This window comes from Xenopus laevis, chromosome 9_10S (assembly GCF_017654675.1).
Source record: "Xenopus laevis strain J_2021 chromosome 9_10S, Xenopus_laevis_v10.1, whole genome shotgun sequence".
In the NCBI taxonomy this organism is placed as follows: domain Eukaryota; kingdom Metazoa; phylum Chordata; class Amphibia; order Anura; family Pipidae; genus Xenopus; species Xenopus laevis.
In genome coordinates this window covers 22,414,222-22,441,904 of record NC_054388.1, presented here as the reverse complement: position 1 = coordinate 22,441,904, position 27,683 = coordinate 22,414,222, and the positions used below count along the sequence as shown (strand labels likewise).

Sequence of the window (27,683 nt, the reverse complement as noted above, 5' to 3'; positions counted from 1 at the left end):
TTCTGCAGGCAGCAAGAAGCAAATCCGCTCACTTTTGCAGCTCCACCTATCTGCACTGAAAAGCACAGCTTCCGCTTGAGTGCATGTACACAGAACAAAGCTTGGTCCGAAAATGACTGCTTTTGCATTTTTGGTCTAATGTCCACTCCACTCTGGAGCGTCCTGGTATAGTAGATTTCCATAAGGCAGCAAATCCCCTGTCTGCCATTGTCCTGACTGTTTTCCCAGTTCTTTAAAAGAACAGTAACACCAAAAAATTAAAGTGCGTTAAAGTAATGCAAATATACTGTACTGTTTGTACTGTATAACTGTCCTGTTTTCTTCTATAGTTTATATCAGTGATCCCCAACCAATAGCTTGTGAGCAACATGTTGCTCTATCTTGGATGTTGCTTTCAGTGTCCTCAAAGCAGGTGCTTATTTTTGAATTCCAGGCTTGGAAGCAAGTTTTAATTGCATAAAAACTAAGTACAGTGCCAAGTAGAGCAACTTGTAGGCTGCCAGTCCACATAGGGGCTACCAATATCCAATCACAGCACTAATTTGGCACCCCAAGGGACTTTTTTATGCTTCATGAATGTGGTTCACAGTTAAAAAGGGTTGGGACCCCCGGTTTATATAAACAAGTTGCTCTGTAGCCATGGGGAAAGACATTCAAAGCTGAATAAGGAGAAAAGGCACATAATACACAGCAGGTAACAGATAAGCTCTGTAGTATACAATGAAATTATTCAGAACTTATTTGCTATTTACCGTGTATCTTTTGCTTGAATGGCTGCCCCCATGGCTACACAGTAGCTTGTTTATATAAGCTATAGTTGTATTTCAGAAACAAATACACCCGTTTTACAAGTGCAGGACAACAGTACATTATATTTTCATTCCTTTAAAACACTTTCATATTTTGGTGTTACTGTTCCTTTAAATAGGCAGTTATGACATGGGCAGAAAAGGTTGCAGTGCGTCGAAGCAGTAAACATGACATGTTTGGTGCTTTATAAATAGGGCCCTATGTGGCTACAAGACACCCAAATGGACATGCCGGAAGTCATTTGATACAATAAATGGACAAAGATAATCCAGAACACTTTGCCCTGATAGTGGGTGCACTCTTTACAAATCCTCCAGCAAATCCAGGACAATGGCCAATTCAGAAATCTAAAGCCTTGTGCACAGTATAGAATTGTCTTATTCTGACTTCTTGAGTTTTAGATTATATAATGTTGTTTTCAAGTGACATAGCCAAGTCAATTAAAATGCTTTTAATGGAAAAATGTCTGGTAGTAAGGAAACAGTTAATGCAGGGAAAAAAAACCCAAATATGTTCCATCGAACCAAAGATGCACTTATGCTGTAACTGCTACTAATGCAACTATCTTCCATAGGTAAGAGTTCTTTACTACCCTTCCATACAAATCAGTGCCTAAGGCAAAGATATGTTGTAAATAAGTCTGTTGAATGGTCTGGATTCCCTTGGGATAAGCTGGCTATGCACAGGCCAAACAAGCTATATAAGCTATAAAGCTGCTGACTTGGCCCCTCAAGACCAACAAGTTGGAAGTTTATTGGCCCATGTACAGTATGTGGTCCAATAGTACTGAAAAACGTCCAAATATTTATTGAGAAGGTTTGCAAATGCCACAAGAGGAGGTTACCTTCAGTGTGTTTTCAGGTCCTCCTCCAAAAGGTCTACATAGGCTCACTGTAACTTCTGTAACTTTGGATGTTTGAGCTGAAGGAGATTAGGTGCAGGCAACAAAAAATCTGCCTGCAATCAGCCTAAAGTACAAGTACAGGAAATACCAACTATTTTCATTCTGTTTTCATTCAAACCAAATCCTAGCTTTAACTGCAATTTATTAGTTATTACCCCTGGAGTCGGTCTGTTCAGATATCACTATCTGTTAAACAAAAGGAACGCGGATTGTGGGATGTACTCCAAGGCTAAGTAAAATATAAAAGTACAATGGAAGTGCAATTTAACCAATCAAATTAGCGATAAGCACACTAAAAAAAGTTAATTGAATGCATATTCCCTGATCCCCGTTTTCTCCACAGGAGGAGAGAAGCCGATGCATTACCATATTATTACTTTTACGTCTATGGAGCACCTCACTTTGCTTCCAGACTCCCAAAGCAGTCCTTGGTGGGGATAGGTTGATGGTATGGAGTCACAGATATAAATAACAAAAAGGAAACCCAAGTGAACAAATGGATAATAGAGAAAACAAACAAAAATAAAATCTAGTGTAGTATTTTTCACACTTGTTCAGTGCATTCCCTTTTACAAAAGTAGAGAGTGCTAATTCCACTAAACCATTCTTGTATGTATTGTTTTACATTTCACTGTCCCCTCGCTGTGCTCTCTCCCAGTGTGAATCCACTCACAGACAGAAATCACTTTGTTCCAATTCAGTATGAGAACTTTTCTGTTTTCACCAACTGCTTCTCCTCTCACCCCTTAATTAAAAGTTGTGGACTAGAGGGTAAAAGTACTTAAGCATGTGAAAACTCACTTTCAAACTTTTAATAACAAAACTAATTAAAATGCACTCACTAACATTCTCTTATAACTGCACCTACAAACAGCTGTCTCTGTTATGCTTTCAGTTACCACACTTTCCAGCCACTCTTCTCAATATTAATGCCAAGCTCCTTGGCAACCTTCAGCTATACAGTCTCTGTATTAGTGTCCATTAGAGCTCATTTCAATGTCTGCATGCTTTATTCCCCTCCCTGTTCAAAGGTCAGGGTCAGACTGGGCCGGCCCAGACCTGCTCCCTGCGCAAAGCCTACTCCGGCTTCCGAACTTCCTCCCTGGTCCCCCCCCCCAGAGGAGGGTTGTGGCTGGGAGGGGGGGCACATGGGGCCCCAAGCAGCCCCCCCCAAGTCCCACGCTGTCAAAGGCTCCCAACTTTATTCGTTCTCACACAAAAGACCTGTTCCACACCTCCCAACATTTGAAAAATGGAATGTGCAGTGAATTTATTGACCACACCCATTTTATGGCCGCACACCCTAATTACCATCTCAATTTTACAAAATGTGGCAGGTTATAAAAGTTTTAACACATTTCTGGGAGTTTTAGGGCAAAGTTTTACATGTTTTGCTAATGAGAGCGAAATTGCCCTTTAAGCTGTGAGTCTCGGCTTAGCTTTGTGCTTAGCAGCTCTCCACTTTGGCATTTCAGCGGCTATCTGGTTGCTAGGTTTGCTAAGGGGAACTTAAAGGTGAACTACTCTTTTAATACAAACAAGGTTCCATATACTGGATTTTAGTTGGCCTTTAGCGTGGAGAAAACCATCATACAACAGTGGATCTAATCTTTCTATTTTAAGACAGCCTGGACTGGACAATGGTATTCGGATAGAGCCTAAAGCTTGTAATCCACTGAGAGAACCATATCCTCCTTGCCAAAGGTTTCTACTTTAATACTTTCATTAATGTACACTTATCAGTACTATATATAGTCTGTAAAATATCAGCAGCATATTTAAATCTGCTATGTGGCAACCCATCACTATCTTTCAAATAAACAATTGCAACTTCTCAAGCTGTGGTACATGCCCAGCACTGCTTCAGGATCCAGTGCTTTGGGCCAATTATTATCCTGAAGTTACAGATGTGACTTGCCATCTTTTACTTATCTACACTGTCCACATCAGAGGCTGGTCACGTGAAAAGTGGTATCACACAACACTCTCATTAAAGGGATCCTGTCATCGGAAAACATGTTTTTTTAAAAACGCACCAGTTAATAGTGCTATTCCAGCAGACTTCTGCACTGAAATCCATTTCTCAAAAGAGCAAACAGATTTTTTTTTATATTCAATTTTGAAATATGACATGGGGCTAGACACATTGTCAATTTCCCAGCTGCCCCTGGTCATGTGACTTGCGCCTGCACTTTAGGAGAGAAATGCTTTCTGGCAGGCTGCTGTGTTTCTCAATGTAACTGAAGGAGTCTCAGTGGAACATGGGTTTTTACTATAGAGTGTTGTTCTTAGATCTACCAGGCAGCTGTTATCTTGTGTTAGGGAGCTGTTATCTGGTTACCTTCCCATTGTTCTGTTGTTTGGCTGCTGGGGGGGGGAGGGAGGGGGGTGATATCACTCCAACTTGCAGTACAGCAGTAAAGAGTGATTGAAGTTTATCAGAGCAAAAGTCACATGACTTGGGGCAGCTGAGAAAATTGACAACATGTCTAGCCCCATGTCAGATTTCAAAATTGAATATAAAAAAAAACTGTTTGCTCTTCTGAGAAATGGATTTCAGTGCAGAATTCTGCTGGAGCAGCACTATTAACTGATTCATTTTGAAAAAAAAAAAATTCCATGATAGTATCCCTTTAAGCCATCCAAAATAAAGCAATAGTGCAAATAATGCCAGCTCAGACCAGACACTAACCATTATGCTCATAGAGAACATTATGTCCATAACAACTTCCCTGCCCTATCACCTCTTGGAAATTCTGTATTTCATGCTGCACCTATTAGTCACCAGGGGCATACTCTGGTAACTTGTGGGGTGCTGCTGTATTGTTGCCTCATTGCTGTAGTACCCCTGTTAGTCACACAAGAGGAACAAGTGCTGACACAGGTCATCTTGTTACATTACTATTAGGTGGTGGGGATTTGTTATATCATAATGTGCACTGGTTTCAGCACTGCACCACTTTTATTAATGTATGTATGTATGTATGTATGTATAACTTTATTTGTAAAGCGCTGCTAAGGAGCCGCAGTGCTGTACAGTGCATAAAAGTATAATATATATATATAAAAGTATACATGGGGGAGACAAATCACATAATAAATATATACAGAATCATAGGACAAAGAGCTTAAGTGCTATGTGGTAAGAGACACAGTGGGAAGGAGGTCCCTGCCCCGTAGAGCTTACAGTCTAAGTGGATGGGAGGCTAACATACAGCTACAAATTGGAGATGAAAAAGTGCACAAGGTAAGGCATAGTCAGTAGGGACAGGACTAGGCTAATGTTCTAGTGGTCCAAAAGGTAGGCTCTTATTTTTTTCTTGAAGAGGTTAAGAGAGGATTCCTTACGGAGGAATTCAGGGATGGAATTCCAGAGGTAAGGAGCAGCAAGATAGAAGGGTTTGAGACGAGAGGTGGCAGTGGATGTGAATGGTGTGAAGAGAAGGTGGCTCTGAGAAGAGCGGAGAAGACGACCAGGAGTGTATAGTGAGACAAGAGAAGAAATGTAGTGAGGAGCAGAGGAGTGGCTATATCTTGGCTATATTGCAGAGGAATAAACGACAGGTTTTGGCAGTATTATTAATATGATTAGAGAAGGAGAGGGACTGGTCAAAGATGAAGCCTAAGCAGCATGCTGAGTTAACCGGGTTAATAGTCATGCCATCAATAGTAATGGTGAAAGGAAAAGAAGGGCTCAGTTTGGGTGGAAAGACCATGAGCTCAGTCTTGGCCAAGTTGAGCTTGAGGTGGCGTTGGTTCATCCAGGAAGAGATAGCTACTAAGCAGTCTGCGATAATGTGCTCATTGTTTTTCAAATATGTGACTACCTACAGATCAAGAGCCATAACAGATGGGACACTTTGTCACCCATGGGAAATCTCCTCTCCCACAGAGTGCCTGAAAATACCTGTCTTTCCATATCCATCGGAATCACCACATGTAAAACATTTTACATGCGATGATCCTGGCTAATCACACCAAAATTCAGAATCATACATTGCATTTCTGAACAATTACCTGGGATCACGTTGAGTGACAAAGCATCCTGTCTGCCATTGTTCTAAATGTATTGTCCCAAAGTTTGCTTCTTTTACACATTTCTTCTTTATTTTGATGCCCTTTTAATTATTAATCTCTTTCAAAGCACTGGCACACTGGGCGATTTGTAGTATTATGATGTTCTCTTTTTTATCCTGGTTAAAACATGTCATCAAAATGTCCAAATTTGAACGGACTAGGTGGCTTGCAGCCAGCATGGGTGCTTGCTAGCAGAGTTTGCATTACCAGAACAAAGTGGGGAAACTAGATATTATGGGGGCCCCATAGCAAATAATTTTTAAGGCCCCCAAAATATCTAGCGGTTGTCCTGTTTTACTAACATTTATTAAATTGTATATAAATTAGGTCCTCATGGGGCCCCAATACCTCCTGGGCCCCCTACAGCTGCAGGGTCTGCTTCCTCTGTAGTTACACCCTTGCCTGAACACTACTTTCTTGGCTGCCTACAATTATAGATATTATATGGATTCTGTTGTGGGAATTTCTTTTTTGAATGCATCAATTAATAGTCCCACTCCAGCAAAATTCTGAACTGAAATTCATTTTGTTTACCACCAAAGGTAGTAGCAAAGCAATTCTCATTATCTACAGTAAATTTGATTCAAATATGAAAACATGACATCATCAGTCACAACCTATTTCTGCCGGGTGAGAATAAATATCTGCTGCACTGAAATGGAGACAGACATGACTCGATAGAAGATGTCTGTATAGATTTTGCCTATGGTATTCATAATCATAGCACAAGATTAAATGCAAACATATCACAATAACTATAGATAAAGAGCCTGCCATACAGTCCTGTGATTACAGTGCAGTTGGGAAACAAAGTATCTACACAATGTACAACATGTGGCTGATTGGAAAGATTGGATTGATGTGACCCAGTGATCCTTGAAATTGGTGTCCTACATTCCAACCAAATCCACAGAGATAAACAAGCCTGATAGGCACATGCTCTGTAAGGGACCAGGCAGGGGCAGCCAACAGCCCCATCACAAAGCATACACATTGTTTCTCAAAATCCCACACTTTGCCCAATAGACATAACTCTCCTATAAGCATATTAAGGTGCGGGTAAAGTGGCTATGCCCTGCATGTAAAATCAGCCCAAATAACTATATATATTATATGAACAATGGCCTTCTCTGATATTCCACTGTTTCTATACAGCGTGACTAATTATTCACTACATGACCACTTATCATGTGGCTGATGATAAGACTGACCATAGTGCCTGTGAATTGTAAACCCCAGTAGCAGGGAACAGGGCTGGTAGAAATTATATATAATCCAGCGCTGGAGAATAGTAATGTCAAAGCGATACCAAGAAAAGAGAATTATAATAAGCACATCATCGTTTACTGAATCCATTTCCTTCTGCCCAGAGATTCTTAAATTCTAATTTGACGGAGCATTATAGAAACCACTGAACAACTGGCATTTAGACTAATTTACTATACCAGCATCACAATTTCGGGTTGAAGCTGGGTCCGTAAAGCTGGCCATAGACGCATAGATGCGATTGTACGAATTGAGGATTCATATGATTTTCGGACCGTGTGTGGACAGCGCCGGCATTTTTCGTCCGTCGGAGATCGGTCGTTTTGACAGGTTAAAAAATTTCTGTTGGCTGCCGATAATATCTCTGCGGGGCCCATTTACTAAGGGTTGAAGTGAATTCGAAGTGGATTCGAAGTGAATTTTCTAATTCAAAAACTTAAAATTCGAATTTCAAAGTAATTTTTGGTTACTTCGACCATCGAATAGGCCTCAATTCGAATTCGACTTCGACACGATCAGATCAGCCCAATATTGCCCACCTCAAGTTGGGCATATCGGGGAGAGATCCACTCGTTTGGCTACATTGCCAAACGAGCGGATCTCTCCGTGTATGGCCACCTTTAGTAAATGTGCCCCTGCATGCATGCTGATCGTACGATCTTTATTGGGAGACTGTCAATAGCTTTTGTCTGACAACTTTCGTACGATTGCAGTCAGGGGGAGAACATGGGCTGATCTGTTCTTTTCTACTTTATTTGATCTGAATGGTTAATAGCAGGTCAGGAGATGGGGTAGTCCGATCTTTCGAGGATTCGAACGATCGGATCTTTCCGTCTATGGCCAGTTTAATAACTCTGGAGCTTTGAGTATAATCTGAGATGCACACACGCGTCATGAGAATTTAGCAATGCCCCTTCCAAGTGATGCCACTAGTAAGTTACACAGTCAAAAGCTCCTGCTGGAGTTGCAGAGAAATCCATTACGGTGCTCTATACCAACAAAAGAATGCTGTGCCCACACTCCCACACCGCCGGACACTGACCTGCTGATAACCCGGGTCCTTGGGGTTAAAATCGCCGCTCTCCCGCTGCAAGGAGAAATCCACATGTGGGAGATTATGCAGCCAATAAACCCACCAAGGAGCGATGTATTCCACCCGTGCCGTTGCCATTCCCTCACCTCGATTCACCACCCGAAGCGCGGAGCTATCATATCTTACAGACAGCAAAGGGATAGGAATCAGAAGGGGCGCGCAGAGCGCACACTAATAAGAGAGAATGCCGGAGCGCGCAGCGGGTACACGCATAAACAGAAATCGGTAACGCGCCGCGGCCACGCCACCTTCGCCTATCCCGAGAAAGCAGTCCGTGTACTTCCGGATTGGCGGTTGCTAGGTTACAGTACACTTAAGCCCTCCATACATTCAATTCAGCAACAGCAGCGGGAGTCTGTGTAAGGTAAGGGTCGCAGCTAGTTTCTTAAATCGATAAAAAAAACAGGGCGCCGGACACCTGCCTACATTAACATTCTCCGCTTTGCCCTTAGTATTGACTATTGATGGAATGAATGTGCTATTGCACAAAATGCAGCTTTTACCCACTCCGCAACGACCGAAACAAAGGCCTTTGGTCTGTGCCCTAAGAAGTAAAAAAAAAAAGCGCCTGGGAGAAGTTGGGTTTATACTATAGATTCAAACAATCCAAATTCAATACGTGGAGTGGAATAGAAGCAGCGTCAGGCTATTTTTGGTCACTGCATTTATGACTCTCGCTCCTCAAACTGATGGAATGTCCCCATCCAAGCCGTCATTACAGGGATTATAGGTGATAAAACTCCAAGGGGCATCTATGCAGGTCTGGACTAAAGGTGGCCATACATGGATAGATCCAGGTCCGGACTGAGAATTAAAATAGGCCCTGGCATTTTAGGTACACAGAGGCCCAATCAGCCCACATAGAGGCCCAAACAGCCCCCACCAGCCCACTAAATAGTGACTTTCTATGGCACCTTATAGCAGCCCCTCTGGCATTTGCCAGAACTCACAGATTGTCAGTCCGGGCCTGGATAGATCCGCTCGTTTGGCGATGTCGCCAAACGAGCGGATCTCCCTCCTATATGCCCACCTTGAGGTGGGCAATATCGGGCTGATCCGATCGTGGGCCCTAGGGCCCAACGATCGGATCCTAGCGTTCGCAAGCGGGCGGTCGGATCGCGGGACCGCATCAACGAACAGATGCGGCCACAATCCGACGGGATTTTTAATACCATCCGATCGAGATCTGGCCACTTTCGGCCAGATCTCGATCGGGGAAGCCCGTCGGGGGCCCCCATAAACGGGCCAATAAGCTGCCAACTCGGTCTGTCGGCAGCTTTTATCGGCCCGTGTATGGCCACCGTTAGATTCAAAATAGGCCCTGGCATTTCAGGTACACAGAGGCCCAAACTGCACCTCACTAGCCCAATAAATAGTGTCTGTTTATGGCAATTTACAATAGATATAAAATACAATAGATGTTGCAAATGTTTTTTAGTAGTAAGCCAAAGGGGGCTTTTGGGGCTTTTTTGTACTTGCTAAGTATGGACCCTTAAAACAATATACATTTGTAATAATCAGGTCTAATTTTCCCTCATAGAAGCTGCTTCATATGGGGCAGTAGATCAGCTGCAAAGCGTACCTAATGTTAATGCATCTAAAGCAATATATTTTTAGGATCTTTCAAACTTTGGGAAGATTAAATAATTCTTCACTTAAACTGAAATTGTGCATCAGATGGCACTGGATCCTCTATTCCCATAGTTACATAGTTAAATCGGGTTGAAAAAAGACAAAGTCCATCAAGTTCAACCCCTCCAAATGAAAACCCAACATCCATACACCCACCCCTCCAGCGCCGCATTCGATGGCCGGGCGCCCCTAGGCCGCGTGGTCCACATGGTCCTAGCGCCCGCCAGCCCTATCTCACGCCACAGAAACTCTCAACACACTGCCATTTAATGTATAACTTGCATTTATATTGTTTTTGCCAAAGTGCATAACCTTGCATTTATCAACATTGAACTTTATTGCTCATTGCTGCCCAGTTTCCAAACTTAGACAAATCACTCTGCAAAGCGGCAGCATCCTGCATGGAACCTATAGTTCTGTACAATTTAGTATCATCTGCAAAAATAGAAACAGTACTTTCAATGCCCACCTCCATGTCATTAAAGGGATACGGTCATGGGAAAACATGTTTTTTTCAAAACGCATCAGTTAATAGTGCTGCTCCAGCAGGATTCTGCACTGCAGAATTTTGAAATCTGACATGGGGCTAGACATATTGTCAATTTCCCAGCTGCCCCACGTCATGTGACTTGTGCTCTGATAAACTTTTTACTGCTGTACTGCAAGTTGGAGTGATATCACCCCCTCCCTTCCCCCCAGCAGCCTAACAACAGAACAATGGGAAGGTAACCAGGTAGCAGCTCCCTAACACAAGATAACAGCTCCCTGGTAGAGTCACATGACTGGGGCAGCTGGGAAACTGACAAAATGTCTAGCCCCATGTCAGATTTCAAAATTGAATACAAAAAAATCTGTTTGCTCTTTTGAGAAATGGATTTCAGTGCAGAATTCTGCAGCTCTATTAACTGATGTGTTTTGGAAAAAACATGTTTTTCCATGACAGTATCCCTTTAATAAAAAAGTTAAAAAGCAAGGGACCTAGTACAGAGCCCTGCAGTACTCCACTAACAAGAACAAAATACAGAGAGAAGGCGCACACCCGTTAAAGTAGAGTGAGGGGTGCTAATCCATAGGGGACTCCCCATAAAGGTCTCCAGACAAGACTATAAATACTCAAAGTAATGGATAGCACACCCAATTTTCAAAAAATAATAGAAAAATTTATTACAAAAAAGTAAAGAAAATACAAAAAAATTATACAAAAATAATAAATAATATATAATAAATAATATAACAGTGAGCCTCCCTGTTATATTATTTTTGTATAATTTTTTGTATTTTCTTTTTTGTAATACGTTTTTCTATTATTTTTTGAAAATTGGGTGTGCTATCCGTTACTTTGAGTATTTGTACTCCACTAACAACACTGGTCCAAGTAGAAAATTTACCACCACTCTTTGTTGTCTATCATTTAGCCAGTTCTCTATCCAGGCACAAATCCAGGCCGACATTCCTTCATTTAACCATTAACCTTCTGTGTGGCACTGTATCAAATGCTTTAGCAAAGTAAATCGCATCCACTGGCATTCCAGAATCGAGGTCCCTACTTACTTTCTCATAAAAAGAAATTAAGTTAGTCTGGCAAGATCTATTACGCATAAAACCATGCTGGCACAAACTCATAGTATTATGATTTGCTATGGAGTCCAGCATCTTATCCTTTATTAACCCTTCGAAAAGCTTTCCTAATACTGATGTCAGACTAACTGGCCTATAGTTTTGAGGCTGAGAACGGGATCCCTTTTTGAATAGCGGTACCATATTTGCAATTCGCCAGCCTCTCTGCACTATGCCAGACCTCAAAGAATCCTGAAAAATTAAGTAAAGAGTTTTGGCAATCACAGAGATAAGCTCGCAAGCTCGCTAAGTACACTGGGATGAATACCATCTGGCCCCGGACCTTTGTTTATCTTAACATGTTCTAGTCTCTTTTGAATTTCCTCATGTGTGAACCATGCATTATTAGTTACTAGAATTGCTAGAATTAGGACTATAAAGAAGGAAACCTTCATTAACTGGTTCCTCATTTGTGTAGACAAATATGTGTTCAGAATCTGCACTTTTTTTTGTTTTCATCAACCAGTTGACCCCCCTCTGATATTAAAGTTTCCACCCCTTCCTGCTTCATTTTTTTACTATTAACATATTTAAAAAATAATTTTGTATTCTTTTTACTGCTTGCTGCAATATCCTTTTCCATATCAATTTTAGCTTGCCTTATAGCTTTTTTGCATGATTTATTGGCCTCCTTGTACCTTATAAATGATAAACTTGAAAGCCTTAAAAGCACGCCTTTTCTTACCCACCTCAACACCAACACTTCTATTGAACCACAAAGGTTTTGCTTTACAACAATGTTCCTTGCTTACAAGGGAAATATACTGACATGTATATTTATTAAGCAGCATTGTAAAGACCTCCCATTTTTGTTCTGTGTTTAACCCTGTGGAAAGCATTTCCCACGTAATATGTTGCAGAGATGCCCTGAGGGTCTGGCCACATGGGCAGATTTGGGGAGATTAGTCGCCAGGCGACAAATCTCCTCTTCTTCACGACGACTAATCTCCCCCCGATCTGCCTTCCCCTGCCTTCCACCGGCTAAAATGAAAATCGCCTGGGGGCAGGTAGAAGTAGCGATTCGTTTTCTGAAGTCGCCCGTATTTGCCTCACAAGGAAACTTCGTCGACTTCTGAAAACGAAGCGCTCCATGTGCATGCCCTTAGGCGTTTTACATTTTAGCCGGCGGAAGGCAGATCGGGGAGATTAGTCGCCGCGAAGAAGAGGAGATTTGTCGCCTGGCGACTAATCTCCCTGAATCTGCCCGTGTGGCCAGACAATTATACTGTCAAAGTTTGCACGTCTGAAATTCAGTGTTTTAGTTACTCCCTTATAAAATTGCTTCTGCAACAGAATCTCAAAGGAGACCATGTTATGATCACTATTCCCTAAATGCTCACCCACAAAAATGCTAGAGATGAGTTCAGTATTATTGGTTATTACAAGGTCCAAAAGAGAGTTTTTCCTAGTAGGTTCTTGAACGAGCTGGAATAAAAAGTTGTCATTGTCCTGGCAACCCCATTACCCCAGACAATGTCTAGATAATTGAAGTCACCCATAGCAACAACTTGAACCAGCTATAAAGCCGCTTGTATCTGCAAGAGTAGCTGGGCTTCATACTCGTCACTTATAGAAGGTGGTTTATAGCATAAACCAATGATAATTCTCTTTGTAACCTTTTGCCCTGTCAAAATCTCTACCCAGAGGGATTCCACTCGCTCACCAGTGCCAGCTATTGTTATTTCTTTAGTGCATGGCTTTAATTCAGGCTTTACATACAAACACACTCCTCAACCCTTTTTAATCCCTCTGTCCATCGTAAACAGGGTGTTACCATTTAAATTCACAGTCCAGTCACATGTTTCATCCCACCAGGTCTCAGTGATACCAATTATATCATATTTTTTAGAGCATGCAATTAATTCCAAGTCTCCCATTTTACCTGACAAACTCCATTTGTTAGCATACAACGGAGGTTACTACTTTTACTTTTGAAATTTGCATTACTTAGTGGAGAAGTTAGTATTATTCTGTTTTTGTAACAGGGACCTCCTTAGCTGGTAAACTGTATGCCCCCCTCACTTCACCCCCATGACCCCTTACTAATCCCACTGCTCCGTCTACCTTAGCTTCCCCATAATTATTTTTCTCACCCCCGCCCCAGAGGGGCCAATGGGCTAATCTGGCACACTCTCTGACCAATACATCAACAGGCCGAACAGATGGAGTGTGTATAAAAAACCATACACAGTATGTCTATTGTTCTGACATTGATATTAGTGGGCCCCATACACACAGAAACATTGGAAACTAAGTTTCGTACTATCTGTGTCTGTATAGCCAAATTAAGACCATATGTGCAAATATTCTCTTGTTGCTACTCTGTGATCGGATCTCAAGTTTTAGATGGTAAATAAAAGCAAATTTTATTTGTGATCTCTATTTATATAATCAGCCTATATTAAACTTATAAATATTATATCTGCTATATTTCTTACTCCAGGCACCATGGAGATTGTCTATGTGTATACACGGAAGAGAAGCGAATTTGGACGTCAATGCAACTTTTCGGATCGTCCAGCAGAGCTACATGTTGATATACTTCCTGATCCTAGCCAAGCCTTAAACTTTATAGAGAGAAATCCGTGTGATGTTGCTATTCAGTGCTCTCATGATATGTCTGAACATGAGGTATAAAGCTGCATTTACCACTGCTTTACCATGGGACAGTGTGGCCTTGATCAGAAAAATTATTTTTACAGTTGGCTGGAGGCATTCTCTCAGTTATAAACAATAACTTTTGTCTGGCTTCTCACTAGCTATTTTGACTCGAGTTGTACCATAAGATCATAATAAATAAAGCCATAAGTTAGGACAACTTTTCCTCTGTAATTATTAGATAGCAATTTCAATTGCAGGATAGAAGGAGGTGAAATGGAAAAGTACATCATATAAAAAAACATAAATAATTAAGACCATAATATGTTACTATAGTAAGTTAATTTTTGTTACTCCGTAGGTTAATACAGAGAGGTATGAGATGGAAGCCCATGGAATAAACCATGTGGAAGGTGGCTGGCCCAAAGATATAAATCCACAGGAAATGGAACAGACTATTCGTTTTCGTAAGAAGGTGGAGAAGGATGATCACTATGTAACAACCATTTCACAGTTGGGCAGTGTAAGTAACACAATATACAAATTGTAATTCACTACCCTGATCTTTCTCCCACTCTTGGAATCATACTAATGTGAAAACATTTTTTGTGGCACTTGTATTTCTTCCTGTGTGTTACCTACCCAAAAATGCAAGTAAATCTTGTATAGGTGAAGTAGCTCATAATGTTTTTTGTTTGCCTAGATTTTTATTTTCTTCTATGGGATTCTAGGGTCACAGGACTGGACTTCCACAAGAGAGTTCATTTTTTCTTTTGCTTTTGTTGTTAATAAGGTGATGGAGCACTGCATCAAGCAAAACAATGCTATCAATATATATGAAGAATATTTTGAAGAAACTGAGGAACTGGAAGGGATTGATGAAACTCCCTCAGCCAACACAGTGAATGTATTCAGGTACTACATTCATACACCTACTTACAGGGAGCTTTAAATGATAAAAAATGATATAAAAGAAATCACTTTTACTGAGCTAACTTCAAGGTACCAGTCAATGCATAACAGTAAATGGTAATATATTCAGATGTGACATTGACTTTATAAAGCTGTCTCAAAACAATATATTGTGCTATTTTAATCACCGTGCTTTCTTGCCACAGAGACCCCAATGAAATCAAACGTACAGCCACACATCTGTCATGGCACCCAGATGGTAACAGAAAGTTGGCTGTGGCCTACTCCTGCCTGGAATTCCAGCGGGCACCCAAAGATATGAACTTTGAATCATATATCTGGGATATTGGTAAAGAAAATTACACATTTCATATTTCTTCATTAAACCATTTTGCATTATTGCATCTACTAATAAACGTAATTAGGTTATGCTGCATTCTGCCATTAGTGAAATTCCTGAGTTTTTATCAATACTTACATTCATAGGATAAAATTATGCATTATATCAAATTATACTTAGCTGTAAAGAATTCTCCAATCTCTCTCACTGTAGCTAAGGGGATCTCTTGATTTGTGGTACATTTGAGTGAATGCCATTTAAGGAGAAGGAAAGCTATGGATGCATTTTATTGACAATAGATTAGCTGCAATAGTGCAATCTAGAATGACATTTATTCTGTAGAATGTTTTATCATACCTGAGTAAACAGCTCTAGAAACTCTACGTTTGTTTTGGATAGCAGTTGCAGTATTAGCTTGGTGTGAGATCACTTCCTGCATGAGTCACTCACTGCTCTCTCATAGCTCTGGGCTCAGAATACAGCTAGGGTTGCCACCTGGCCGGTATATTACTGGCCTGGCCAGTAAAAATGGTGGCTGATCCCAATGTTATTAATAGGGAAAAAAGATAAGGGGGGAGAGCAGAGAAAGGGGGAGAGGAGCAAACGGAGCTTGCTCTTGCCCAGAGCAAGGAGGTTTAAGATTAAAGGTGGCCATACACGGATAGATCCGCTCGTTTGGCGATGTCGCCAAACGAGCGGATCTCCCTCCGATATGCCCACCTTGAGGTGGGCAATATCGGCCTGATCCGATCGTGGGCCCTAGGGCCCAACGATCGGATCCTAGCGTTCGCCAAACGGGCGGTCGGATCGCGGGACCGCATCAACGAACAGATGCGGCCGCGATCCGACGGGATTTTTAATCCCATCCGATCGAGATCTGGCCGACTTTCGGCCAGATCTCGATCGGGGAAGCCCGTCGGGGGCCCCCATACACGGGCCAATAAGCTGCCGACTCGGTCTGTCGGCAGCTTTTATCGGCCCGTGTATGGCCACCTTAAGGCATGAAGTCTGATACAGAAGCCCATGTGTACACAAAAGAAAGAAATGCAGTGTTTCTTTTGACAGGGGACTCAGAGCAGCATTTGAGAGTTTACAGGTATATTCAGGGGCGCTCGGCCAATGAGGCGGGCTGAGGCGCTCGCCTCAGACAGCAGCGCCAGGCACATTTCCAGGGGCAGCAAAAAGCTGCTGCAGTACTTTTAAGAGCCGAATTTCCGGGTTTGAAAATTCGGCTTTACTAGTGCGAGAGAGCGCAGTTGCCCTCTCTGCACTAGTGTTCCTGCCTTGGATGCCTCCCCACCTGATGGGTAAGCCGGCGAGGGGGGGGGGGCGGCAATTTGAGGAGCCGCCTCAGGCAGCTTCTTCACCAGAATCGCCGATGGGTATATTTAGGTGGACCTTTCTGATAAGGCTTACTTAGTTTTAACCTTTCTTTCTCCTTTAAAAATAAGGTTAGTGTTTTTGGTTGAGAGATGCTTGTGTTTGCCTGAAAAAAAACACAATTTGCAGTAACAGTAATGAACATGGTTCGATGGTTGACCTGTTAGTCAACTGCCTTATATAATGTGTAGTTGTGCACTGCAGTATCCCATATTTTGCTTAAAAGAACAGTAACATCAAAAAAAGTGGTTTAAAGAAATTAATATATATAATATACTGCTACCCTGCATTGATAAAACGGATTTGCTTGCTTTAGAAACACTACTATAGTTCATATCAGTGGTCCCCAACCAGTGGCTCATGAGCAACGGGTTGCTCACCAGCCCCTTGGTTGCTGCTGGCATCAAAACAGGTGCTTATATTTTAATTCCTGCTTAGAGCCAAATTTTGGTTTCATAAAAACAGCCCTTGTTTGGCACTTCCAGGAACTTTTTCATGACAGTGTTGCTCCTCAACTCTTTTTGTGACTTTTTGAGAAAATTGTGACTCATGGGTAAAACAGGTTGTTGACCCCTGGTTTATATAAACAAATTGGCTGTGTATCTATGGGGGGCAGCCATTCAAGTTGAAAAAAGGAGAAATGGCACACGTTACAGATAAGCCCTGTAGAATACAATAGTGTTTTATTTCTTATCTGCTATGTAACCTGCGCCCTTTCTCCTTTTTTTGCATTTTGAATTGCTATACAATTTCTTTGTTTATATATACTATAAAAGTCTTTCTAAAGCAAACATACACAATGTTTACCAGTGCAGGTCAACACTACATTATATTTCATTACTCTGATTTTCATATTACTGTTTCTTTAACAAGCTTTGTGCGTCTTAAAGGAAAACTATACCCCAAAAATGATAGTTTATATCAAATTAAGTGACATATTAAAGAATCTTATCAAACTGGAATATATATATTTAAGTACATATTGACCTTTTACATCTCTTGCCTTGAACCACCATTTCGTGATGGTCTCTGTGCTGCCCTAGAGATCACCTGACCTGTACAACTCTAACTGTAACAGGAAGATTATGGAAGCAAAAGACAGAACGCTGTCTGTTAATTGGCTCATGTGACCTAAAAGTATGGTTTGTTTGGTATGTTTGTGTGCACTATGAATCATACGTTCCCTTATTTTTTTTAAATGGCAGCTTTCTATTTATGATTACCCAATGGCACATACTACTAAAAAGTTATTATGAAAATGGTGCATTTACATGAAGCAGCTGTTTTATGCAATACATTTTTATAGAGACCTACTTTGTTTGAGTGGTATAGTTTTTCTCAAGCCTTATGCATATACTTGTGGACTTTACCGGTGGCTCATTTGTCCTTTAGCATTAAAGGACATGTAAACCCTACAATTTCCTACTGTCAATATAAATTGGGTACATCACTCCTTTTTTCCTTTCCAACTTTTATTTTTTACCATTTCTCCAATTAAAAAATATATCAACTAAATGTATCAATTTAGCGAAGTTACAGAGTCAGCGACCCTTCTTCCCAGAGTTGCTTTAGAAAGACATAAGAGGGTGGAAAGTTCAGCTTTAGACTTAAATATTAGAGAAACAGTTACAAATAGTAAAATATAAAAAGTAATTGGAAAAAGTCTTTATTTCTGATGAACTATCTGAAAGCAACTGAACGGAAAAGTGTGAACAACCCCAACAACCAGAGTGGTTTTAAAGATTTCGAAGAGGCTGTTCACTGACTATATTTTTTTGTGGGGGATTTACATATCCTTTAAGTTCCAATATATGCTTGAGCTTGATAAAGGGCCTAGTGTGGCCCAAAACATTGCTGTAATGCCCTATAAAATTATGCAATAAAGGCATTTTTATTATTCCAAGGAAAAGTTGTTCTGTTCCATTTTCAAATTCCAATATTTCCTTGGGACATAATTAGTCAGCAGCTCCTCTATTCCACTCTTCTTGGCCTGTAGGTGAAATATTTAATTCCTTGGCACAAACTTAAGCTCAAATAATTATCTCCTCTTGCTTTTTCTTCAGAGATCCCAAATAAGCCAGAACTGACCCTAAGGCCAGCCTCCCCACTTGTATGCTTGGAATACAATCCGAAGGATTCACATGTTCTGATCGGGGGATGCTACAATGGCCAGATTGGTAAGAACACTAATTTCACTACTGTATATGCTTAATTGTGTATTTAAAGCCTAAAATTGTATAACTTATAACTGTACCAATCCCCATGACATTAAGATTACAGATCACTAAGAGATTGCAAGGATATTAGTTATAATGGAAGTCTACTGGGCTGCAAAGGTTTTCAATCACTGCAACCCTTCTAGCGCTATCTGTTATAACAGTGTTGTCCAACTTCTATGGTACCGAGGGCCGGAATTTTTCCAATCTACATGGTAGAGGGCCGATAACGGAAGCCAGTGTTAGCCACTCCCTGTTTTTAGACCACACCCATTTTAAACCACACCTATGTTACCGCAAGACCATGTCCACATTAATAGCACACCAAAAAAACAAATGGTTGGTGCTCACTGCAGGGATCAGGGCCAGAACTAGGGGTAGGCAGAGTAGGCAGCTGTCTAGGACGCCATCATTGAGGGGCACACTTTCTTCAATCGTTTATTTAATAATTTGTTTCAGTAATCATGGTCACCCAGTTGGGTTCGAATCCATCTCCTTCCCCTTCTCCCTCTTGCCGGCAAGTAATAGCTCCTTCTGTGCGGTGCACCACGACGTGCATACACGCGTCAATGACGTCACTGATGTGTTGGATGACAGAGAGAGGCAGAGAGCTGGCGGCCTGCTCGGTGTGGCTCTCGCTGCTCTCAGCCTTGCACAGTTGCACTGAACTGAAGACATTCTTTCTATTACTGTAAAGTGTGAAGCTTCCTGCTGGCACAGCCAGGTACAGATTTGGGGGCCATATGTTTGCTGTTTCTGCTGGGCGCTGGCACAGGTACATAAATACTTGGAGGCAATATGATTTGATCAGATTTATTTTTGTCTGCCGCCGGCACAGGTAAAGATTGGGGGCAATATGATGGCTGCAGGAGGGCTGTATGATGGATGGCTGCTGAGCTTGCTGGTACAGGTACAGGGGGCAGTAATATAAATGAAAAAGTGTCGTATACTTTCTTGCTTTCTTTATTTAAAAACCATCATGGTAAGGAGGGAAATGGTAATGCAGGACAGGGGGGCACTGAGTGAAGCTCTTGCCTAGGGTGCCAAACTACCTTGTGCCTGCCCTGGCAGGGATGTCACTCATATGTGAAAAAATCCAAGTCATATTAAGACATACCCATAAATCCATATGCCTCCTCCTCCCCTGTGTATAATATAGTACCCAGCATATGATTAAACATTTTAGGGGCCACTAACAATAATTTTCAAATGCTAACAAACCCCCAAAACAAATACCAAAGTATGACACACACAGGGAGCATAGGGAAGACAGAACAGAGCAGGAATCAGGTCTAAAATGTACTACATACAGTGACAGTGCTGGTGCCCCATTAGCATTTTCAATAAAGTGTGAACAGGTGAACAATGTGGGCAGTTTCCGTCTGGGTCTCAGGTAGAACAGTACAGGGCTTTAGGGGAGTGAACAATAGAGATGTCACAAGTGTGAACAATACAGAGGGATCAAAGGTGTGAACAATGCAGGGATTAGTCTGAATTTGAGGTTTAGACAATGCAAGGGACAGTTAATCGCTGTAGTGATACCTTTTACATTTTACATATGGTAAACAGACACAGCAGGCAGATTTTGATGTGGAGGGCCACATGTGGGGGGGGGGGGTCAGCCTGGGGGCCGCCAGTTGGACAGCCCTGTGTTATAACATTACATCTGCTGTGAGACTATTACATATTTGATTATTCTTTACCTGTATAACACTGACATATTCTGCATATACATCATTTACACCAGGCTCTGCCCTAGTGGAGCTTACAATCTAAGGCCCCTATCACATTCACCCATTTTCAGTTGTATTGTGACCAAACTAACCCTTTAAGTGCCAGAAAAATTTTGCACTCAGAGCCAGATGTTTTTTGAATATTTTGTTCACTCTAGGGGGGAGTTACCGTTTACATAGGAAAACTATTTGTTTTTGTTTTTAATTATTTCTTTCTGAATCTGCCAGTGTTGTTATGTAATTCATTTCTAAAATAATATGTCTTTTGTGTGCCTTCCTGCCAGTGCAGACATGTGGTTATGTTTAGGTTCACCTCTGGAGGCAGGACAGAAGGATTGGACTCTTAACTGTTTCTCAGGATATATGGTCTAGATACACCTTTGTTTCTCAGTTCATTTGTCCTGCCTTGGAGGTGAAGGTCAGGAACCTTTGTATTCTGATATTTTTCCCCCTAATTTTATTGCTTTATTTGTAGTTGTATTGTTTTATTTATTCTTTCTTACACTTCCACTACAACACAGACGGAGACATGCAGAGCTGTTTCCCAAAAAGGTTTGCTATTCCCTCCTTGCTGGCAAATCACAGCAAGCAAAGTTAGCACAGACATACCCCTGTGAATTCTGAGGACACAGGCAGTACCTGCATCATGTCATGCTAAACTTTGGATTGAATTTGGCATGCTGAGCTGCCTTGATACCCAGCAGTCCTGGCTTTGTGTTATCCTAAAGTCCAGATTTCCTGTATTGTCTTGTACATTATGTTTGGTTTTGCTGAGCTGCCATGAGAACTGGTAAATTTGTATTCACTATACAATTACACACCGGCGCTCAGGCTGTTAGGGTAACCAGTTGCCTATACTGCTGATAACTCACCTATAAGGTGACAGCCCCCAGGACAATTTGCACAAAGTTTTAGATTTGGTGCCTCCTAAACTTTAGAGCCCTTCCCATTCAGGCACGAACTGTCTGATACAACTGCACTGAGCATGCTGACATCACTGTGCACTGCCATCTTCCATTTCCAAACTGTGTCTCTGGAAAAACACCTCTCTGACTGCCATGAGTCACCATGAGAGCCAACAATAGCACAGATTGGGTGCTTACCTTTCTGCAGCATGGCAACAATCTACAGCATCCCCCCCCAACCAACAACCACCACAAGCCACTAAATGTAAAGTTTAGGAAGTTTTTTCTCTGATTTATCTGACCCAGAGGAGGGCCCTTCCTCTAATATGACTCAGAATTTCAATTCTCTGACCAGGGAGACATAGACACAAAAACTGATTCAGACACTGAATAAGCCACATTTACAAACCAGATATCCACAAAAACATAGTGATGATGGAGATGTTAGATATCAAGGATGAGGCTGTCACAACTGCTGACAAAGTACTGGGAGTACGTCAGAGAATGACGTGCTCCTTTTCTGTGTTCAGTTCAATAACCCAAACTGTTGATGCAGAATGCCTACAGATCCTCAGACAGCATGACTGCCTGATAAACAATCACAAATGCCAGCCCCCACACCATCACAATGGATATACTTCTTAAGTTGATCATAGACACAAAGATAAAGTTGTACAAATAGAAGTATGATTTTAGTACTGTTTGTGGATTGTCCAAATATTTTTCATAAAATGACAATTGCTCGTTTAGTTGATTGGACAGGTTAGAAGGTTTCTGTTGATCAACGATAATTTCTCTGCATGTATTGCCTATCTGAAGATATCAATGGATGAATGTCACTGCTATTTGTTGGACTTAACTTTCATACAATTGCTGTCACGGGCAGAACATCATCTGATTTGTTATTTTACTACTTTAATCGAAATGGTTAGCGGCAGGTCAGAAGATTGCGACTTCCGATCGTTCATCATATACAAATACAAATCTCTGCACATCTATGGCCAGCTTAAAGTCTGTTGTGTGACTCCCGGCTCCAGACAGTACAACTATTGAAGGACAAGATCAAAACCCTGATCTCCCAACACGCAGTCTATGCTTGAGGAGACCAGAATGTAGGCAGGGGACAGCCTGCAACTTCTGGGGTACATGGTAGCAGTGCCAGAAGCTATTCCATATGCCAGATTCAACATGTGGCTGCTGCAGTGGAGTTTCCTCCAGCGCTAAAGCAAAGATTACCACATTCTTCAACAAAACACTCCTCTCTGCACAACAATGAAGGAAAGCCTCCATTGGTGGACAGTCTGCACACACCTGACCCCCAGCAGAAGCTGGACCCATCTGACACGGGAAATAGTGACAAATGAGGCCAGCAAATTCAGATGGGGTGCAGTGTATTGCACACACGCACACACTGCAAGGTCAGTGAACACCGCAGGAATCTTACCAGTCAATATTTTAGAGGAATGGGTCATAGTGTTAGCTCTTAAGGTGGCCATAGACATAAAGATCCGCTCGTTTGGCAACATCGCCAAATGAGCGGATCTTTCCCCGATATGCCACTAAACTGCGTGGCTATATCGGGGGTAATTCGAGCGTTCGGCCGTATGGCCGAACGATCGAATTACGATGCGCCGTCGGAAGCCGCAATACACGGGCAGATAAGCTGTCAAATCGGTCCAAACGACTGATATCGGCAGCTTTATCTGCCCGTGTATGGCCACCTTTAGGGGCTGTACCAAACTCCTCCAATCAAGACCAGTTAGCATACAATGCTATAGCTGTAGAGTATGTCAACAAGCTAGGGGGGAACACATGGCAATTTGGGCATGCGAAAGGAGGCAAAGCAGTTTCAGCAGTATTTATTTCATGACTCCTGAATTTAGAAGCAGATTTTCTCAGTAGGCAGACAATAGGACAACAGAATGTAGCCTCCACTGCAAAGTGTTCACCCAGCTAGTTGACAGATGGGAGTCACCAGACATAGACATCTTGGCATCCAAGCACATTTTCAAAGTTCTGCGCTATTGCTGCTAGGCCAGAAATCTGGGGGCTGCATTCATAGATGTCTTGATTTATCACTGGAGGTTCAAGAGGGTATACACATTTCCTCCATTGACAATTCTACCCAGAGTCATTACCAAAATCATACAGGAACATGCAACAACAATACTTATTACTTCAGATTGGGCTTTCGTACACAAACTCTGTGAACATGTCAATATCCAGGCCGTGGCAATTCCCTCTTTGCCTGGATATTCTCCTCTAGGGCTCCGCACAATACTCCAACCTGCCCATTATCTGTTTGACGGCCTGGCACTTGAGACCCAGTTATGGACCCAGAGGGAATTTGTACAGTCCCGGGTTTTCTACCAAAATTAGTATCCAGGTTCCATATAAACCAGAAATTAGTAATGTCATCCTTTCACCCCAATCCAACTAACAATAAAGAAAACTGCGAAACACACTAAATGTGGTATGGGCAATCAACATTTATACAAAGAGAATGTCTACATTTAGATGCTCAGGCTACCTGCTGGAGCACAGCTGGAGACAAAGACCATTCCAAGTTACAACTCACTCCTCAAGGGCACAAAGCACTTCCTGAAACCTCCAAATCTGGCTACACCAGAGCAGATCTGTAGAGCAGCCATGTGGGCTTCACCCAACACCATTATCAAGTTTTATAAGTTAAATGTTTTTGCTTCTACACCTGTGTTTGGCTGCAAAGTCTTACAAACCATTCTGGCAAATTACAGACCTAGTTGTTTGGTTGTACCAACTGAGTTGGTACAACCCTCTTGAACCTATAGGACAACTTTTCAACATCACCACACATCTGCACTGACAGGACGGCTTACTAGAGAAAAAGGAATTTTGTACTCATCGAAAAATCCATTTCTAGTAGGCTTGAACTGTCAGTGCTATAAGTCCTACCCAGCTGATTTATTATGAGTCAAAGAACTCTGTCTCTCTCTCAATCTCTTTTCCTACCTCCCTACTTTTGTCTCCTTACTTCCTCCTTAATTTAGCTCTTCCACCTCATTGAGCTTTGCCACAGAACTGGGAAACAGAGGTGGAGCCAGCCTATATATCCTGAGGGTGGGGGTCAAGAGTCCAGTGCTTCTGTCCTACTTCCAGAGCTGAAAATAGACATAACTACATGTCATTTAGAGATCCCAGAACGAAATGAGTGTATCACTTCAACTACTGAAAAATCAACACACTTACTGCATTTTATGCTATGTAAAGCCACAAAAAAATCCAAAATGGGTAAAGTCTTTTTACACAAAACTACCAAGTCGTAAAGCTTTCCTAAAATTACTGGTTTCAATAAAATATCTGAAAATTGTCTCAAAGCTTTCCAGTATCTTATTTCTCACATGTCATTGGATTTCAAGATAAATGTCCTAAATAGGAATGCCAGATGTGCGCCAAATAGTTTGATGCCCGGTATGTATAGCATCACCAGACTATCTGGCATGTAGGGTCAGGACCCTAAAATGTACATGGTGCATACATATCATGTATTTCTACTACTAAAAAAATATATTGGCTGTTTTATGTGTGGTAAAATTGGCAAGTAAGTAACAAGTAAGTGGACCCCGAAAAACTATATATTTTCAGAAATTTCTGCATTCTGCAAAATCCAAAATGAGCAAATATATCTTTCTACTCCAATCTATCAAGTCGCAAAGCTTTCTTATATTTAGCATATTATTGAAAATGATCTCAGTCCTTGCATTTTAAATAATTATATGCCCCACATTTTATAACATAATACAATCTAATTAAATATACTGTAACAGGCAGCGCTGGATTTCAAATTCATCTGCCCCAAGGCCGGCATGCGATTCTTAACAACCCCCCCCCCACGGACGCACGCTAAGGATCGCTGTGTGCTTACCTCAACCTGCATCGCCCTCTACCGAAGTAAAGAGGAGCCGCACTGGGGACACAGAAAATTCTAAAGGTAGCGCAGGCCCCGGTGCAGCTCTATCAATGTGGCAAGTGGAAGGCATGCCGCCCTTGAAATATTGCCGCCCTAGGCTTGGGCCTTTGTGGCCTTGCTACAAATCCAGGCCTTATAACAGGGGTCTACAGCTGCAAAATAAACACCTGATATGTGTATTATATGCCCCCTAAGACCCCTTACAGACCCATAACAGTTTGACCCTAGAACTATCTATTTTCAGAAAGTACACATTCTGTTGAATATATACTGTAAGCTAACTGCAAAGTTGTGCTAAATTTATGACATTTCTGAAAATTGTCTCGAAGCTTGCATTTTATTCCATCATATGCCCCACATTCCATAATTTACCAACATAAAACATCCTAAATATGAATGCCAGGGGTACACTGAACAGTTTGCTGCCCAATATGTATATACTGTATACATTTACCCAACTATGGTGTGCAGAGGCCCCAATATGAATATATACCTGTCAGGGAGCCGGGAGGTCCCTCCAGGGAGGTAGTCAGGATCGAGGAGGAAGCCCTCTTGAGGGAGCAAGGTCACGGTGTCTAAAGGGTTAATCAGAAGAGTAGTCAGGATCCAGGCAAGAGTTCACAGGCCTCACGGGGGGCCTCTGGACCACCAGGACTTGGCTTCTGGGGAAATTTAGAGTGGAAATCCCTCACAAGACGAGGAGCATGCACATCAGAGTGTCCTTCCCAGGAGCATTCTTCAGGGCCAAAGCCCTTCCACTTGATGAGGTTCTGAAGAGAGCCCCTGGAGATTCTGGAGTCAAGGATCTTCTCCACCTCATATTCTTGTTGACCATCCACAGAAATAGTAGGAGGGGGAGACTGGTTCACAGAAAAGCGGTTGGAGGTAGCGGGTTTCAGCAAAGAGACATGAAACACGTTGGGAATTCGCATCTCAGGGGGAAGCTGAAGTCTAAAAGCCACAGGATTGATCACCTCCGAGATGGAGAATGGACCCACAAACTTCGGACCCAACTTAGGAGATGGCACCTTCAACCGAATGTTCCTGGAAGACAACCAGACTTTATCACCAACCTTGTAGGGAGGAGAGGGTCTACGTCTACGATCTGCAAACGTCTTGTGAACCAGAGCGCTCTTCTCTAAGTTCGACTTGGTTGCAGCCCAAATAGCAGACATGTGGGCTGCATGGTCATCAGCAGCCGGGACGTCAGACAACACAAAGTCTTGGGGGAAGGCTTGAGGATGCTGACCATACACCGACATGAATGGAGACCTTCCAGTGGAAGTGTGGCATGCATTATTATGAGCATATTCCGCCCATGGGAGGAGATCAGACCAGTCATCTTGACAAAGGGAGACGTGATTCCTCAAAAACTGTTCCAAAGCTTGGTTTACTCGTTCAGCTGCTCCATTAGTCTGGGGAAGATAAGCGGAGGAGAACTGGAGAGTAATACCCAGATCTTTGCACAGGGAACGCCAAAACTTAGCAGTAAACTGAGAACCTCTGTCAGAGACCACTTCCACAGGAAAACCATGCAGACGGAAAATATACTGGATGAAGAGCTGAGACAACTCCACAGCAGAGGGAAGCTTCTCCAGGGGAATGAAATGGGACATCTTACTAAAGTGGTCAATCACCACCCAAATCACAGTGTTACCACTAGAGGGGGGAAGTTCAACAATAAAGTCCATTGCTAAATGAGTCCATGGACAAGATGGGATAGGAATGGTTGTAATAAACCACTGGGGCGAGAATGGCTAGGTTTGGATGTAGCACAAATGGTACAATCAGCAACAAAGTCTTTGACATCTTTTCGGATAGTCGGCCACCAGACTAAACGTCGAAGGAGTTCAAGAGTCTTTTCAGGACCAGGATGTCCTGCTTGCTTGGAACAATGGGTCTGTTGAAGAATGGGCAGACGTAACTCGGAGGGAACAAATGCCATCCCAATGGGGGTATCAGAGGAGCATAAGATTGACCAGCCAGAATCTGATCAGCGAATTGAGGGTACAAGGAAGCGATGATCTTGACAGGAGGAATAATAGGCTCTTGTCTTTCAGGAGTACGATCCACCGGAGTGAAACTTCGAGACAGAGCATCGGCTTTCCGATTCTTGGAGCCAGGGCGAAAAGTCAAGACAAAGTTGAAGCGGGAGAAGAACAGGGCCCACCTGGCCTGACGAGGATTCAGTCTCTTGAGAGAATGTATGAACTCCAAGTTCTTATGATCAGTGTAAATCGTGACCGGGATT

At 42.1% G+C, this 27,683-nt stretch overlaps 2 protein-coding genes across 3 annotated transcripts in view; one reads left to right on the top strand and one right to left on the bottom strand.

Annotated features, from left to right (window-relative positions):
- The window catches only part of ttyh2.S (tweety family member 2 S homeolog), a 94,659-nt gene extending 86,304 nt beyond the window's left edge, over positions 1-8,355 (bottom strand). Inside the window, exon 1 of one of the 2 annotated variants that reach the window (XM_041577653.1) lies at positions 8,100-8,355. In XM_041577653.1, coding sequence (XP_041433587.1) covers positions 8,100-8,228 — 129 coding nt within the window. In that variant the 5' untranslated portion in view covers positions 8,229-8,355. 2 annotated transcript variants of the gene reach the window in all.
- A 146-nt stretch (positions 8,356-8,501) lies between these two features.
- Positions 8,502-27,683, top strand: part of dnai2.S (dynein axonemal intermediate chain 2 S homeolog) — a 36,544-nt gene continuing 17,362 nt past the window's right edge. The window contains 6 exon segments of the mRNA NM_001096041.1: positions 8,502-8,514; positions 13,843-14,030; positions 14,359-14,520; positions 14,791-14,912; positions 15,116-15,258; positions 18,693-18,806. Coding sequence (NP_001089510.1) covers positions 13,848-14,030; positions 14,359-14,520; positions 14,791-14,912; positions 15,116-15,258; positions 18,693-18,806 — 724 coding nt within the window. The 5' untranslated portion in view covers positions 8,502-8,514; positions 13,843-13,847.